The 18,119-nt window shown below is 41.8% G+C and overlaps 1 protein-coding gene across 11 annotated transcripts in view; it reads left to right on the top strand.

Moving 5' to 3' along the window:
- The window catches only part of tjp1b (tight junction protein 1b), a 105,394-nt gene extending 89,263 nt beyond the window's left edge, over nt 1-16,131 (top strand). For 6 of the 11 annotated variants that reach the window (XM_038291176.1, XM_038291177.1, XM_038291167.1 and 3 more), the window contains exons 20-28: nt 1,278-1,478; nt 5,257-6,117; nt 7,205-7,296; nt 7,544-7,759; nt 7,844-7,980; nt 10,605-11,076; nt 11,171-11,388; nt 11,709-11,852; nt 15,170-16,131. In XM_038291176.1, the coding sequence (XP_038147104.1) occupies nt 1,278-1,478; nt 5,257-6,117; nt 7,205-7,296; nt 7,544-7,759; nt 7,844-7,980; nt 10,605-11,076; nt 11,171-11,388; nt 11,709-11,852; nt 15,170-15,264 (2,436 nt within the window). In that variant the 3' untranslated portion in view covers nt 15,265-16,131. The remainder of the gene's footprint in view (nt 1-1,277; nt 1,479-5,256; nt 6,118-7,204; nt 7,297-7,543; nt 7,760-7,843; nt 7,981-10,604; nt 11,077-11,170; nt 11,389-11,708; nt 11,853-15,169) is intronic. The other 5 variants (XM_038291179.1, XM_038291172.1, XM_038291171.1 and 2 more) reach the window with 3 other exon arrangements.
- Nucleotides 16,132-18,119: the final 1,988 nt, after the last annotated feature.

The raw sequence follows: 18,119 nt of genomic DNA on the forward strand, positions 1-18,119 counted from the left end.
AGAATTCTGACTTTAATCTCAAAATTCTGACTTTAATCTCATAATTCTGACTTTTTTTTCCAGAATTCTGACTTTGATCTCAAAATTCTGACTTTAATCTCACAATTCTGACTTTTAAAAAATTGCTTAATTCCGTCATTTTCCACCAATGTGTCACTGGCCACCTCAAACAGCTCAAGTCAGTGAAGTGCTCCCACATCTCTTCCTTCATGGTGCCCATCTACATTAAGATCCAAAATTCTGAGATTAAAGTCAGAATTCTGACTTTTTTTCCCATATTAAATTAAAATATAATTTTAAAATCAGTAAACTTTTTTTTTTCCAGTGGCCCTAATCCTCTTCCGTAGAGGTGCGCTCTGTAGTCCGGAAAATACGATAATAAAAATTATGAAAAATGAATCCATAAATAATAGAAAATAAAATGAGAGAAAGTGGGACTACAAAAATAAACTAATAATTTTTAGACAGGCAAAGGTCACTCCTAAAATATGTTTTATTTCTCTATTTAAAGCAGCTCAGGTTTTCTTTCTTGGAGTTTGTTCCAGATTAGTGTAGCATAAGAACTAAAAGCTGCTTCTCCATGCGTGGTTCTGGTTCTGGTAATGCTAGTTAATGACAGAACCGTGATCCATTTAGGGGAATCAATCAGCTCTGTAATCCAGGGCAGAATCAAGCTGTGGTGCTTTAATCATTATGGAGGAAGAAACACTCCTTATGGTCGTTAAAGCTGCATCCAATGTTGGCAAGATTCAAGACAGTAAATGTTTTTAAGGAAAGATCTGAAGTTTCCAATAACATTTAAAAATGATGGAGTTGTGACTCATTTGGTTTTTGTTTGTTTGCTTTTTTTCCCTCTCGTCAGTGAACAGCAGGCTTGATCTTTTGATTTAATTTTTTTATTTAATTTCTTCTTTTCATCTCCAAATTTCATCTGTTGTCTGTTGAACACCTCACTAATACTAAAGCTAGCTTACTCTTAAGTTTTCCTCTCTTTGTCACAGCATCCACAGTAAAGAGTGTTTTTCTACCTGACTTTTAAATGTTGCCCATTTCCTATACAGTCAGTGGAAAATGTGTTTTTTAGTTTCTGACAGCTGATGTAGTTCAGGTGCATCTCTAAGATTTAATATCTTCTGTTAGCAGTATGCTATCTAATCAAACCACATGTCTGTATTTTCTGGCTGAGTGTGAATAATCAGATCATAGCATTGGGCTGAGATGTTTTTGTGTGCCTTTGGCGGGCTGTGTGATAAATGTCTCTTAACAATACTTCACAGCAAGGTGAGGCTGCTCTGCCCTCGTTGCCTCCGCCGGTGGTAGCCTCCCCAGCTGCTGAGCAGCCTGTCCAACTAGAGGAGCCGCCTGCTGCAGCCGCAGCTCCTCAGGCTGACTCAATTAACAGCCCCAGCCCTGTCCCTGAGCTTATTCAGCCCCCACCACCACCACCACCACATGAACCCCCCGGTCCTGAACCAAAGGTATCCGCTGTTTCACCAGCCACTCGGACCGGGCCTGGGCCCCAGCCTGCTCTTTTAACTGCCTGTCTTCTCACACATGCTTTCCACTCGCGCTCTGCATGTCATGTCCACACTGTGTGACTCACTAAGCCCACTGTGTTCCTTTGGCTCCCAGAGGAAATGTGCGACACGTTTGTCCACATGCACCACAGTGGGCTGGGAGACCAGAACGACTGGTTACATCTGAGTCTCTGATCAGGGTGAAGACATCCACAACCAGCCCTAATTGTTGCCTCTTACTTCCTTTGCATGGCTCCTGGTGTTTGTTTTATTTGATTTTTCTTTGGGGGGCGGGGTTTCCTTTCAGCTTGGACGCTCTACAGTAGATGAACCTTAGCAGCACTGACAGTAGATCTGTAGTGGGTAGATGTGTTGTCTGGTGTAGTGCCAGTAGTTTGACATTGCATTAGTTACAAACTGAATGTTTGTTGCATGATGAAAGCTAACCTGCAGACAGTCTTCTTTGTTATATCAACAACTCAAACTAAATTTCATCCCACAGAGAATTAAACCCAGTAGAATATATTCCTGGTTGAGTGGTTTTCTTCTTACTAGCTGCTAACAAATTAGCCTTCTTCCATAGGAAGTGCTGTAACTTTACTGTCTACAGGCTACACATCATATGTTTGACATGAGGCCTTTCAGAAATCTGCAAATTGTTAGAAATCAGTAAAAACTTTCAAATTGGTAAAATTCAGTTTTGTTTAAATTGTTTTTTGCTTTTCCCTGAAAGGCAACCTTTCAAACAGGCATTCAGAACGGTTGATAAATAAAGAACAACGATATGCTCGTTCAATCTGATCAATTAGTTCAGGATTTATCGCTAACGATTGGATCTGTATCCTTTATCTTAAGCTTTTTGAGGCTTAGTTTTTGGTACTTTGCAAAATATATTTATACACTTTGAACTTTTTCACAATTAATGTTACAGCAACAAGCTTAATTGGTAGATTAATATGAATCTTTGCCTTATTGAGAAGTGGAAGGAAAACGATGGGTTTGTTTTTGGTGTTCCTTCGGTTCCTGGGGTCTGTTTTAAAAAAGCAGGTTTACTGAAAGTTTCTAAACCTGAAATCAGGGAAACTCTGAGTTTTCCGTTTCACAAAGACTTTCCTCAACCTCTGTTTCTGTTGCCGTAGTAACATTCTTCCCAGCGCTAGTCCTCTGTCTCCACTCTCACGTTCTTTTTTTTCCTGATTTAGCAGGACTTGTCATAGTTTTGTGCATACAGTTAAAAATTTCATTCACTAGGTCCGTTAGAGACAGGTTTTATCATGTCCATTGATGACGATCCTATAAAAGGATAATCGGCATTAATTCACAGGGAATACGATATTTATGTAGAGAGGATTCTACAACAGGATATGAAATTATTATTATTTTTTTTTTGGTTTAATAATATGAACGACATGCCGATCATTTCGTTTCTTTTTTCTTTTTACAGTTCATGAAGAACTAATGAAATTATTTTCAGATTACACATAAATAGATAAATGAATTCCATGGGGGGAGAAGGAATTACTTTAGGTTAGAATTAGGATTCACTCGGTGATAACAACTTGCCGAGCCTATTGGCATAATCTGAAGCCATTTTTTAGATGCAGTTTTTCACTGCATCCAAACAGTCGTTCAGCTGCCCTATTGCCATTTTCAACTGCGTATTTAATTACTTTCAGCTTGAATTCAGCAGATATGAATTTCTTTAAGGTGGCATATTTCTATTCAGTCGTTGTTTTTGTAATGCAAATTTGCTTTGAGTTGTAATGTTTTTTCTTTCAATGGTATTAATAGAATACATGTTTTTGCTGCAAAGCTACATAGTGCCCCCTTGTGGTGAAAAAAAATGTATATATGTCGCACCAGAGTATAAGTCGCATGGCCAGCCAAAAAAAAAAAGTGCGACTTATCATTTTTTTCATTTTCAGCCATGAAAAAAGTGCGACTTATTGTCCAAAAAATACAGCAAATTTTTTTTTGTTTTTTACTTTCTGAAATTCAAAATAAAATATATTATTACATTACAGGGCTCGATGTTAACCATCGCCCGATCGCCTGGGGCAAGTAGTTTTTATTGTCGGGAGAGTACAAATTTCATTGTATTTGCCCGCCGGGCAAGTGTAATGATCGCAAAAAAATTATTTTTATCACTCAAAATTACTTTAAAATGCCGGCGCCATTTTTGTTGTTTTGTACACATTCTCGCGTAATTTGAAATAGCCACGTGATTTTCCGCTAGATGGCGTGATTCAGCTCTTGGGGAGAGAATTCTGCAGAGCAGCAGCTGGATGATGAATTTAATCTATACTATAATACACGCCAGATTAAAAATGATCAGTCAGGGATTAGGAAAATAATAATAATTGTATGCGCACAGTGTAAATATTTCTATCATATGGCAGCCTTCTGTACAGTGATGCAGGTCATACATAAAAAAAATGTTCATTAAATGTTTTTCTCTTAGACATTGGAGTGTTGCATTTAAATGTTATAGAGCTAAACATGTTAAATTGGTGAGTAGTAGTAGTGTAAGTTTTTAACCTGTCGAGTTTTTTTTTATTTTTAACCTGTGAATTTATATTTTTCCAAGCACACAACAGTTTAAAGCAAAGTTTAGTTAGAAAAGAATGTGCAGGAAGGATTGAAAAGCATGTTAACACGGTAATGTAGGCTTGAGTTCATTATCTGACGCATGCAGATACACACCAGGAACCTGGAAACTTACTGAATTACAAACAAACATTTAAAAAACAAACATTTTTCATTGATATATATACAAAAATTAATATTAGGAACTATATTTATCAAACATTATACTGGGCAAGTAAAAATTGTTTCTGGGCAAATGAAATGTGAAAGTCACTTGCCCTAAATCCTTAACGTCAACTCCTGCATTATTATTATTTTGATCAGAAAGAATCTTATTTTAGGGATCTACAAATGGAACAACACAGAGGAGTGCCGTTAATAAATGTAAAAACGGCCTGCCATAGCCCACTTCTTATAAACCTACGCATTAAGTTGAGCAATAATCTTCTCCTTCACAACCTTCCTCTTCTTAAAGCTGTAGCGCTGATGTCTTTTATACACATTCTCTATTGTTTAATTTTTTTCAATGAAATAGCTAGTTTGAGTGGTGGGAAAAGGACACTTCCTGTTGCCTGTTGTCATGGAGACTCGTTGAATCGGGGCTCCACTGATAACGGCTTTTCTTACTTGTTGAGAGGACCTACTCAGAGTTTATTAAACTCACAGCAGCTCTTATGGAACTGAAAACACAGAGTTTCCAACCTCAGACTAGATCATTTCAGAGTGGAGGATTTTAGTCTGAGTTTGTCAAACCTGCTTTGTGAAACCGACCCCTTATGTTTGTTTGATTTTTTATTGATAAAAGGAATAAATCCGAACGCACCGGTCAGCTAATAAAGTAGTTTCCTATCACGCCGAGGCTGGCTGGATTCTACACCTCAACAACTTTTATTTCTAAGCACCTCTGAAAACCCTTTTTCTCCCACTTTTCCTAGTCCAGATTTTGGTTTCCTTGTGTTTATGTCAATAAAGCTGTAACATGAGAGAATATGTTAAAGGTTGAAGAGTGTAAATACTTTTGCATGGCTCCATATTTCCTTTTAGCCAGAATTTGTTCTGGTGTTTTGGGTGTAAACTGCTCTTCTTAGCTGCTCTCTGTTCTTCAGCTGGGTAGGTTTGAGAAATCATTTTAATTGTTGCCGTTTCTTCGCAGATGTACAAGAAAGATCTGTACAATATGGAGGACCCAGTGCGAATCAACCACGGTCTGAAGCAGTCTCTGAGCTACAGTCACCAGCCGCCGTTTCAGGACAAACAGCCATACCGTGAATACGACCACCCGCCTTATGGATACGACGGAGGCGGCTACGCAGAACCAAAGCCTCACAACGCTGACTCTCACCTGCACTACGACAACCGTGTGCCTCATTACAACGAACAGTGGCCCCCATACGACCAGCAGACCTCGTCCCCCCAGCCCGCCGGGTACCAGCCGGGCCACCAGCAACTCATGGGCTACAGTCCTCGCTCGCCCTACGAGGACGGACCAGGGAGGGAGTACAGCCCCCCACAGCCACGCTACGATGAGCCCCCGGCGGCGGGCTATGACAGCAGACCACGGCACAGTAAACCTGGGCCCATCCGTTACGATGAGCCCCCTCCCCCACCCCCAGCAACCTACGACGCCCTTTCTCCTTATGATGTAGAATCACGCAGCTTTCCCATCAATTCTCCTCGCTCGCCAGAGCCTCCAAAGCACTATTACGGCGACTCCGGTCTGCGGCCCGCCTACATGTCTGGGCTTTCAAACCGGGTTTATAAGCCAGGGATACACGAGCCCGTCGTCAACTCTGAACCCAGCGTTCTTCCTCCGAAACCGGACGCCCTGCCTTCGCCGGGAGAGCCAGCAGTCACTCCGACCTCCAGGCCGCTTCCTCCTCCTCCACCTCGGGAAGACCTGGATGACGATCCGGCCATGAAGCCGCAGTCAGTGCTCAACAGAGTGAAGATGTTTGAGAATAAACGCTCTGTCTCTATGGACAGAGCTAAAGACGGCGAGTCTTCGGTGCTCAGGGTACGTTCCTTAAACAGGCCACACCAGGGTTTCTGTAGGTCACTAAAAATACATTATTATTGTTTAAATTAAGGCCTTAATCGGCATTAAAATTCATTAAATGTGATTATCTTGGCATTTAAAATGAACACTGTAGATATTTATATGAAATAAGAAGGACCAAAATAACTTGCCTAATAATTCAAACTAAAAATGAATCCAATCAGATGAATCGTGAATCAATCAATTATTGAAATAATAATCAACTAATTTAGTAATTAATCAGTAACTGGAGTTTAGAGACTGTAAAATGTGACAGACTAACCCACTTAGAGCAGGAATTGTATCGAAATTGGGAGAGGTGCAGCGGAGTGTCTGCGGAGGGGGCGGGTACGTCTATTTGTTTACTGTGACGCCTACGCAGACGACCTGGTTTCAAAGTATAAATCAGCCTTAAAGGTTTTAGTCTCACCTGGTTTAATTTCTTTAAAAACAACAAATCCTCTTTAAGGAACCTTTGGTTATCTGGTTATTCAATTTATTTCAGTTTATTTATGTAGAACAATTCACAACATGTGACTTTACAGAGAGAATTTAACCAGATCATCCAGTCAGATTGATTCAAAGTTTTCTATCTAAGGAAAACCAGCTGATTGCATCGACTCATTGACTCAAATACAATCCCTCACACTAAGCATGCTTGTAGCAACAGTGGAGAGGAAAAACTCCCTTTGAACAGGAAGAAACCTCCAGCAGAACCAGGCTCAGTGTGAGCGGTCATCTGCTGAGGCCCACTGGGGTTCAAGGAGACAGAAGCAGACATAGAAAAAGAAGCATAGATACAAAAGGCAACTGCAAAAGTCGACCAGTCCAGGAAACACACAGCCAGGCAGACGAGCTCCGAGCCAGCTCCCATGTCAGAGGGAGCTGGCTCTATTATTAATCGATTCATCCAAAAAATAATCAACAGATTAATCAGCTTGCAAAATAATGTTCAGTTGCAGCCCGAGTTCGTTTTAACTCGTCATTTTTGACTAAAACATTTGTGAATAAGTTTGGTATTGAGGGTTCCTTCCATATAAAGCAGGCCTTGTTGTTTGTTCTGCAGCCTGCAGATGTTCCTAAGCCTGTGAATGCTCCCGCCCCGGTCCTCAAAGCCAACTCCCTCAGCAACCTGGAGCAGGAGAAGTCTACCTACAGGTATCTAATCCTCACCTCCAAACTAAAGGAAGACGCTGGATTATAGCAGAGCTGCTGCTGATTGTGCTCCATCTAGTGGTGAACTTTTGATTAATTAACTGATTGAAATACATTACATCTGAGGTTTACAGTGATCCTCTGTGTAATTCATCTATTATTAGTAAGGCCGCTTTGATGTTTAGAGTATATATATATATAAATATATATATGTAATGTTTGATATAAAACTGTGTTTTTTTGTCTTCAGGGCTCCTGAGCCGCAGAAGCCTCATTCGAAGCCTCTGGATGACGTGGTTCGCTCTAACCACTATGACCTAGATGATGATGAAGAGTACTACAGGAAGCAGCTGTCCTACTTTGACCGGCGCAGCTTTGACAGCAAGGCGATGGGCCAACCTGGACCCGGTATCAACCGATTTCATGACGTGTCCAAACCAGCCCAGCTGTCCTACCCGTACCACAGGTAGACCAGCTCACCGTCTGTCAGTAGGACCTCCTCCTCATAGCGTTACTGGTCTCACACGCACTGCTGTTTGCTTCCTCAAAGGGTCGAGTCTTTGGAGAAGGTGAGCCCTGTGGAGAAAAGATATGAAGCTTTGCCCCAAATCAGTCCCTCCACTCAGTACGCACCCCCAGCTCCAGTTAACCCTCCGAACACGCTGCCCAAACTCAGCCCTGTTGATGGTAAGTTCTAGAAACTGTTATTCTCCTCTAATTCACTCTTCTTCCCTCACACACATTAGGAACTTCCGTTTTCATTCTTATACTTCTAAAATATTCTCTTGACAATTTCTTATCAACTTTTTCTTAACATGAGGTGAAAATATGGAAATGTTAAATATGGACGTTAGGTCCCCCTGAAGGCGGCTGCGCCTCGGAACTTCCCCAACGGTTCTTTTCCTGGGAGCAAGTTATTTACTACTCTTAACTCAAACTGGGTAAAACCATATAAAAAGGACTATAAAACAGGAGTAAAAAAGTAACAGCGTTTATTCCAGGTCAGGTCGTTACAGGACAGAGAAATTGCTTAGAGTCGGCACAGCTGTGGGCTCAGGGGGACCTAACAAGGTCATCTCCTCCTTCTTATACCCCAGGAGTCCATGTGTTGCATCAGGTGGATGCTTAGCTGTCCGTATCAGAAACTGACACGCCATCAATGCCCTGACCTTTATGCATCTTGCCTCTTTACCCCATGATTACACATAGCTCTCCTATCAGTCCGTCTCCAAGATGTGCCCATATCCCGTGTATTTTTAAAGACATGAAGGCTGTCCTGATAAGATGACCTCCGTACACACAGTGACGTCCACCATGTGAAGGAAGGCCTTCTACTCTCTCTAATCTGGCTAACAAAGTAACAATACACAAGATGTATAAAGAACAAACCTAACAGAAATAACAATAGGGGTGTATAAAAAAAAAATCTATTTGGCAATATGGAGACAGGCAGAAGTTCAACTGAAGAAACTGATTGTTCTCCTTCATCCGCCTACGACAGCCAATCAGCTTTGGACCACACCTCCACGAAAGCCAATCAGCATCCAAAGTCCATCTTAAAAGGCCTCCGATCCGCAACATGTCTGACCCGCTGTGTGACTTCATTCAGATGACCCCATTTCAACCCCCCTCCAGCCCCTCCTCCACCATCGTAGCTAAAGCTTCATCAGAGTTTCATTCCTCCTGAACTCTTACTGCGTTCCCTGTCTCATCTCAACCGGTCCTGCAGTAGACCGCCATGTTGAGCCTGATTCTGCCGGAGGTTTCTTCCCAATAGGGAGTTTTCCTCTCCACTGTCGCTTCATGCTTGCTCATCATAGACAGGTTCTCTCAACCTGTGTTATCCAAGCTGGACTTCCATCTTCCAGGTCCCTGAGTGAAGCTCTAGTATCAGCAGTCTACAGACTGACCAACTCCATCTATCTCCACTCCACCACCAGTTTCAGGCCTGGGGGAGAAACAGCCCTGTTCTTTACTCCTGTTCATGCATATCTATCAAAATTCAGCGCTATGTTTCCTGCCGAGGTCTGAGCGCCAAAGACCAAGTAATCGTATCGATAAATTTCTTTTAATTGTCTTTTCTTTTCATGAGTTTTTCAGATTGAAATACTGTGATTTTGGGCTGGATCGAATTTTCAGCTCCCAGTATCGATTTTAAAAACAAAACATTTTATCTAAAACAATGAGGGAGAATGGGCTACCTCTGCACCGCCACTCTGGTATATAGAACCACCGAGTCCTTCTGCTGTGAGTCACGGCACCATGTCTGTAGTTGAGGCGTCACAGTGGAAGACATGGATACTCGAACCCCAAACAACATGGATACCAAAATAACTAAATGATCAATATCTTCTGATGAACATATATGAAGCACTTGCTCTTTATCTGTACATGTAATTCTGATAGTTGGGAAAAATATCTTACTACTGTATATTAGGGGTGGAACGGTTCACAAAATCCACGCTTCGGTTCACGGTTTTCGGTTCGGTATATGTTGATTGTTAGCCTGACATGTTGGTCATGTTGCTGTTAGCATAAACAAAACGTGCTGCACAATGCTTGCACACTGTTGCACTTTTATCCACAACTTTCTTTCCGCCGTCATCGTAGGTCACTCTAAATGCAAAGTGGTCCCATACAGCAGACCTATAAAGTGCTGCTGGCGCGTCTTCCAACTCCTGTTCTTTCCCACTCGCCATACCCACACAATTCTCCACAACAACTGATTTTTTTCTGCTACACCCGGCTAAGCTGCTTCGCTTCTTCTTCTTCTTGTTTACTACTGGTGGTTGGCTTTGGTCGCAGTACCGCCACCTTCTGCTCTGGAGTGTAAACGCTTCGCCTATGAGAAAAAGGAGCAGCGCATGAACCGAACGCAACACACGCGAACCGAACCGAGACAGTCGAACCGAACGGTTCGGACGGTTTTCATAAACCGTTCCATCCCTAGTGTATTTAGTATGTTAATCCTAAGATAAAGTGCAGCTGGTAAAACACTCCTCACATCTATAGGTTGGACTTTCAGTAAAGATGTAAACGTTTTTTGTTTTATCTACTCGCTGTCAATATGAACGGAGTGCAGCTCCATTCCCGCTCCCCGTTCAGGAGGATTTTTGCTCATCCACTAAAAAATAGCTTAAAAATAAGCTCATTTCTAAAGAGCTTATTCAAATGTGAAAAAGCTCAGCTGCTGTAAAAGACTGATGCAGTTTAGTTGCTGTTGAGCTGAATGCCTCTTTAAATGTTCTGTCAGTTTTACATTAAATACATCATGTTTTGAACAGTTTTTTCTCCCTTTCCTTGTTTTCCAGCTAACTCCATACCTGAACCTCTGACCTCCCCGAACCCTAAATCTGACCTGGCAGCTCTCAGACCCCCCAGCAGGGATGAACCCTCTACAGGAGGTTACCTGCCTCCCAGAGGCCTCCCCGATAAAGTCCCTGTTAACGGCACGGATGCCCCTCCCTCAAAGGCGCTGGGTGCCCCGCCTTCAACCAGCTACAACCGCTACGTTCCCAAGCCTTACACCAGTGCAGCCCGGCCTTTCGAGCGCAAGTTTGACAGCCCAAAGTTCAACCACAACCTGCTGCCTAACGACACGCAGGTGAAGACGGACCTCCTGGCTAAGCCTGGAGGGGTGAGCAACACCTCTGGGAAACCTCAGCTGTCCCCTCAGCCCCTGGACCATGACAGCGGCCTGGACACCTTCACCCGCACCATGGACAACAGGCCCAAATACCAGCACAATAACGTCAACGCCATTCCCAAGGCCATCCCTGTGAGGTAAGACAGGAGGAACCGCGGAGGTTCGCTCGCCCCCCCTCTGCTGCGCCGCTGTTTGACTGATGATGCTGACTCGCTTCCCTCTGTCCCGCAGCCCCAGCGCGTTGGATGATGATGACGAGGATGAAGGGCACACAGTGGTAGCCACCGCCCGCGGCGTCTTTAACAGTAACGGAGGGGTCCTGAGCTCCATCGAAACCGGCGTCAGCATCATCATTCCGCAGGGGGCCATACCGGAGAGCGTGGAGCAGGAGATTTACTTTAAGGTGTGCCGGGACAACAGCATCCTGCCCCCCCTGGACAAGGAGAAAGGTCAGCCCCCCCCATCCTCCCTGTCCCCATTATGCCAAGGAATGACTCACAGCTTAAGACGACGGGTTGCTTTGCTTCTGCTGCTAATGTCAGATTAAAATGATCATCAAGATGGTGATATTTTTGGGATTATTTCAGACGGAAACAAAAGTAAAATCTTTTTCTGAGGTGTTCCTGGTTTATAACCTGCCTAATAGTCCTCACTGCCCCCAACCCCCCCCCCCCCTCTCTGAGCTTCATTAGTTAAAGGATAATCCCTCTGTGCTGCTAAACTCTGTGCCTAATCGGTGGAATTTAAATCCTGTCGTGTTTCTTTGCAGGAGAAACGCTGCTAAGTCCGCTGGTGATGTGCGGCCCTCACGGACTCAAATTCCTGAAGCCGGTGGAGCTGCGCTTACCTCACTGTGCGTCTATGACCCCTGATGGTTGGTCTTTTGCTCTAAAATCCTCCGACTCCTCGTCGGGTACGCTGTCCTCTCTGTCTGTCCTTTTGGGGTCTGTGGGCTGGCTTTGATCAGGCAGGATGTTCACAGATTTAAAAACGGAAAACCTTTAGCCCCCTTAGCTTCAATCACTCTCATAATTTTATTTTCATCCTGCATCTGTGAAGAGAACGGTGCAACAGGGAATGTATGAGTGGAGAATCCGTGCTTTCACATACTCCTATCTCTCTTCTTTCTGTTCATATTAAATTTCTCATCTATTTTTCTACATAAACCATCAAATCATAAAGAAAATGGTGAAGAACACAAACAGAACCGTTGCTGATTTTTTTCCATAATCACCGGGCTTGTAAAAAATAACCAGAAGATGCCGGGCGTACGCTGCGATTTGTTTTAAACGTTGCTCGCCACTACAGCTCACACTGCACGATGAAACCGCAGGGTTTAAAAGTTCGCAGCTCACGATGTTTGTTCTCACGCTGTGCGACCCGACGCTCTGATGCGATCTACCTGCTCACACTCTACGTCTAAAAACCAGGTGGGACTCAGCTCCGCAGTGACTATCTGAGTTAAGGATAGAAATAAGTCATTTTATTACCATACTGACATTATTTATGGAAACCCGGACGTATATCTGTTTGCGCATGTGCAGGACGGATGGGGCAGTGACTCCTAATCCGTGGCATCAGCATTAAAAATCTGTTCTGAACCTTTCTACTGACTTTCTCTTTTTATTTTTATACATTTTTCCTTGTTTTCCTTCTGAGTAGCTGGAGAGTTTTCTCCATTCTTCATCCTTTACTTACATCCATGGTTCGGGATGCTACGGAAGAGGATTAGGGCACTAAAAAAAAAAAATGTTAACTGATTTTTTAATTTAATTTCAGTTTAGTACAGGTAAAAAAGTCAAAGTGTGTTTTTTCTCAGAATTCTGACTTTTTTTTTTTAGAATTCTGACTTTAATCTCGGAATTCTGACTTTTTTCTGACAATAAAAAAAAGTCAGAATTCTGAGAAAAAAGTCAGAATTCCGAGATAAAGTCAGAATTCTAAAAAAAAAAAGTCAGAATTTTCAGATTAAAGTCAGAATTCTGACTTTTTTCTCAGAATTCTGACAGAATTCTAAATTTAAAGGGAATAAAGTCAGAATTCTGAGATTAAAGTCAGAATTCTGAGATTAATCTCAGAATTCTGACTTTTTTCCCATATTAAACTGAAATAAAATTTAAAAATCAGTTAACTGTTTTTTTGTTTTTTTTCCAGTGGCCCTAATCCTCTTCCGTAGTATGCAGCTTTTTTTTCAGCCAGACCTTTTTCTTTTGTTGCATTTTAAACACGATCTGTCAGAAACGTGAAGCTTCCTGACCAGAATGAGCTCTTCTTCCCTTTTTTCCAACCTTGACTTTAAACAAAGTCCTGGTTCTTTCTGAGAATGATCGGGCATCATGTCCCTAAAATAAAAACAATTTTAAAATATTAGGATGTTTTGAAAACCTTTCATGCACCATTTAGGCCCAGATTATAATTCTTCCTCCACCATGTTTCATTCTATTTATGAATCTTGTTAATCGAGTCAATCTCTTGTGGCGCCGGTGTGCGGCAGCCTGGCTTCTGTCAGTGAGCCCCAGGGCAGCTGTGGCTCTGATGTAGCTCCCCATCATAAGCGTGTGAGTGAAGGAGTGAATGTTGAGTTACTCCCTTTGGTCGGTTCTCCCAGCTTGATGATGAGCGACCCAAGGAAGCTAACAGTTGGTGGATCTCTCTCTGTCTCCAGCTGATGTCTCCTGACATCTTCTCTGTAGTTTGATCCTAATAGCAGTTTAAAGATCAGATCTTGATAAATCCTTTGATCTGAACATGAACCAATCAATCACTTTCACTGTTTTCTCAGTTTCTCAGTCATCCAGGTCATAGTCGTTCCAAAAAAGTTAAAATCAATCCACTGGACTTTGTTTCCAAGTCTGAAGACGTTTCTCTTCCATCCAGGAAGATTTTTCTTTTTTTTTTCTTTTCTTTTTATTGCAAAAGAGAGTGCATGAACAATATAGAACATTAATAATTACAAAAATATACAACAACAAAGGGTTTTACAGAACAGAACTATTATTATTATTATTTTTTGTCACTCAAATTTTTTGCTTTTGCATAAGAGAAAAGGAACAAGGGTGTCAGTGATATATATCTTAGGTAAGAGCAGTTCGGCAATGGTGAATATACTCAGTCTTCCGTGGCGGCTCTGCTATAGGGTCGATATGTTGTCCATTTGTCCCATTTGGTATCAAACTTCACTTGTTTCAGTCTCAGCTTCAATGTGAGTCTTTCCATGTTATAGATCTCCTCTATTATGTCCATCCAGTCCAGGAAGCTTTTTTAATTCAAAATGTCAGAAATAGCGTTGAGTTCCAGGTTTTATCCAGCAGCCCAACAAAGCCTGGTTTTGGTTTAGAAAACATGCAAATTGAAACGGATGAACGGGTCCCCCCCTTTGGAATGGGGGTCGTTTGGCTGCTTAGTTAGCTTGTGATTCTCCAAACACAAAATCCCAGAATATTTCAAACCAAACAGACCCTTAAATAGAGACGCCATCATGGCAGCCCCACCAACCTTTACAGGAGAACAGAAGACCTCTCCTATTCACCCAGGCCAACCATTCCCTCTAACGACCCCCCTTTCTGAGACATAGACAGGTATGGGGCATTGCAGGCTAACAAAGAAGCCAAGCGGCCTGTGGAAGCATATTTTTCCTTGGCCTTTTTGTGAGATAAAATATTGTGCCTTTGTCTAAGTAGGGGTGATTGCTTAGAAGTCTGGTACAAGTCTGTATGCTGGAGTTAAGTTATGGAGTTAAGATTTGGGGAAAACAGAAAGCAGATGCCTCCCGACTCTAGACAAGGTGAAGGGAGGGAAATGAGTGTGTTTTTTCTTGGGAATAACCAAATGTTCAAGTGTGAGAAAGTTCTTTATGTAGGGGTGGGATAGTTCCAAGGGAGAGTGTGTCTATGGGGAACTACCCAGTCAGAGCCCTATCTCTCTGTCTGAGGACGTTAAATAAAACTGAACCTTCTTTCTTGCAAGAAATATCTGTGTCTCAGCTTCTAACTCCACAGACCCCGTTCCAAACTCAACGCTATTTCTGACATTTGAATTGAAAAATCTCCCTGGATGGAAGAGAAACGTCTTCAAATTTGGAAAAAGTCTTTTCTAACTGTTTTTGGAATCACTCTCACCTTGCATCAGCTCATGAAAATCTTTTGATTTAATGTTAATCCTGATATTTATTGTTAACACAGCGTCTTCATTTCTGCACCCTGATGGCGTCTGCTTCTTGTCTCCCTGCAGGTGATCCTAAAACCTGGCAGAACAAATCTCTCCCCGGAGACCCAAACTACCTGGTGGGTGCAAACTGCGTGTCTGTGCTCATTGACCACTTCTGAAGAGGGCGACAGCTGGCCTGTTAACGAATGTGATAACCCCCCCCCCCCACTTAGTTTACTGTGCCCAGAACTTTATCAAGTAGAGAAACAGTCTTTCTCACTATGAAGCGAGTCGGAGGAGTCCAGCATCTGGACCTTTTCTCATTTCTTTCTTTATTTTCTTTTGTTTTCGGTGCTTTCAAGGCTTGCAAAAAAAAAAAGAACAAATAAGAGAAAAGTTATTTAATCTAAGGAAGAGAAGTTGGAATGCATGACCAGTGCTACAGGACTGGATTATCTCATTTTGACATTTTTAGCTCACTTTTTTAAAAGGTTTCAGTGGTGCAAAAAAAAAAAAAGGAGAATTTTGGAACCTTATTTAATATCGCAGCAAGATTTTTGTGTACTGTGTAAAGAGAAAACAAAATCCACACAAACATGAATTTTGTATAAGCAGAGCCTTTGTTTGCGAGCTAAGTGGTCATGCGTTTCACTCATGGAGGATCTCCCAGGACTTCCCTTCACCACGGAAGACGTTATGAAAAAACTACGAAGAATGAAAGTATTAAGTAGCATCAGAAGCCCGTTCCTGTGGGCCGTTTTTGTTTGTTTTTTTTGTAGAAAAAAAAAAAGAAGGAAATGTTTTAACATAGATAAATATACTGACTTGATTTTACAAACCCCTGCTGTCTAGAGATCTATGCATGTGCTACGACTCAGGTCCAGACGCCTGCTAACTAAGTTCAACATGAAAACCCCATCGTACACTGCAAGCAGTGATGCCTTATCTGCATATTTAACTTTTCAGTAAAAAAAACAAAACAAAAAAAACCTTCCAACATCGGATCCTTGAGTTATAACGATTATCTGCAGGAGGAGAAAAAAAAAGATATTCTTGCATTTCTTTTTTTATCAAACACGGAACTCGGATTTAGCACACGGAATAATTGGGGCTGATGAAAAAACAGTTTGCTTTCCTTTACTGCTATGCATATGAAGTGTGAGGAAAATACACAACGCTAGAAGATGTTTAAACGTGGCTGTACATACCTGCTAGCATATGGCCTTGGTTCTCTGTAAATGACCTTTTGTACATCTTTGTTATTTTGTATAAAAGAGAAAACGGTTTGTTTAAAAAAGAGGAAGCGGTTGAATTGGTTATGTTTGTATTCCGGTTAAACCCCTGAGCCTTGGAACTGACATAAGCAGTAATAAGTCCAACCTTTTTCTACCAACATATACACACAGACAGATACGTTACTTAAAGGCATTTTTAACTGTCAGAAAACTTTTTATTCTTATTTACAAACTAGAGAAGTGCTTGGTTTAACTGATTTTAAAAAGATGTACTTAAGGGGGGCCGCTTTGAACAGCGGCCCCTTCCTTTATTTGTGATACTGGATGCGGTATTGTGTGCCCTGAAATGTATTTTTGTACTAATAGACGATTTATTATGGCACATCGGTACTATTTTTTTCTTTTGATATGATACCACAGACGCTTCAAACCAACACTAGTTTTATTTTCCCGTGTGGCCGACATACTTTTTATTTATTTTCATTTTATTTCTGTTCTGTTCCTTTTTTTTCTTTGCAACACATTTTTAAGTATACCACTGTATTACTAAATAAATCCATTTATAAAGTAAAGGTTTGTTTTCTGCTGTCGTGTTTTCTTCTGCAAATCTGCATGTTAGAAACAGGGGTGGATTTAGGAAATGTGGGGCCCTAAGCAAAGACAGGCAGGGGGCCCTCTGAATGGAGAAGACAACATATCAAACAGCCCCATTCTCCAGATAGAGAAATGTTAATAGAATGGACATCCATTATCTGTTCTAGGTTGTGTCCCTCTCTTCTTGTCCCTTTTCTTCTTGTTTTCCTCTCTATGTTTTGTACTCAGCTGACTTTTCATGCTGTCTCTAAAGGAATGAAAGATTTTTTCCAAGCACTAAGCTCACTTAGCTGATTGCTCCTTCCTGTGTTTCCAAAAAGGCCAAAGTAAATAACCCAGTCCTTCTTTTCACTGTAGACAAGCCATGATCTGCTTATCTGTTCTCCATTTTTCATTTGGATGAAATAATAGCTGCATGAATCGTGACAGCAGACAAGATAGAGGAGAGCAGGAGGCGGGGTTACCAATCTACTCGCTCTGGAGAGCAGAGTTTCATTTTTTCAGATAAAAGTTGCATTTTGTTTAGAAAGCAAAGGCTGGCCGAGGAGCCTGAGCCAAGTTTGAGTAAATATACAGCTAAGACCATGGACCATCATGGCTGGAAACAGATTTTGGGTTTATCCCTAGCTGGGACCAGCTTGCAAAGATAAATATACGTCACTCTGCAAAATACATCAAGATAGAAAAAAACTCAACAAATACTGAAACAAACAAACTTTGACGATATTCTAACCAGGGGAGATTTACCATTAGGCAATAGTAGGCAGTTGCCAATGGCCCCAAGTTCCTGGGGGGCCCATAAAACTCTGTTTCCATGTATAGTTAATACAAGTATTCCTTATTTTTGCACATTAATTATGTTTTTGATAAAATTCCTTTGGCTAAAATGCCATCAGAACGCTGATAATATTAAGTGTGTCTCAGCCCCCCCCCCCTTCAGTGTCCACCATATTGGATCAGTCCATTTGCTGCACATGTTCAGAAAGGTCCAAACAGACAGCAGCAAACCATTTGAAAACAAACCATGCAAAGAGCAGTTGCCAACTTAGCGCTTTAGTCGCTATATTTAGCCACTTTTCAGACCCCTCTAGCACTTTGATTTCTAAAAAGCTCCTAGCGCCAAATCTAGAGACTTTTTTCTGCTACTGGAGACTTTGGAGACAACATCTATAAGCAGCGAACTCTGCTCTCCAGAGCGAGTAGAT

The sequence above is a fragment of the Cyprinodon tularosa genome, unplaced genomic scaffold (assembly GCF_016077235.1).
Source record: "Cyprinodon tularosa strain WSP-4 unplaced genomic scaffold, ASM1607723v1 ctg296, whole genome shotgun sequence".
Lineage (NCBI taxonomy): Eukaryota > Metazoa > Chordata > Actinopteri > Cyprinodontiformes > Cyprinodontidae > Cyprinodon > Cyprinodon tularosa.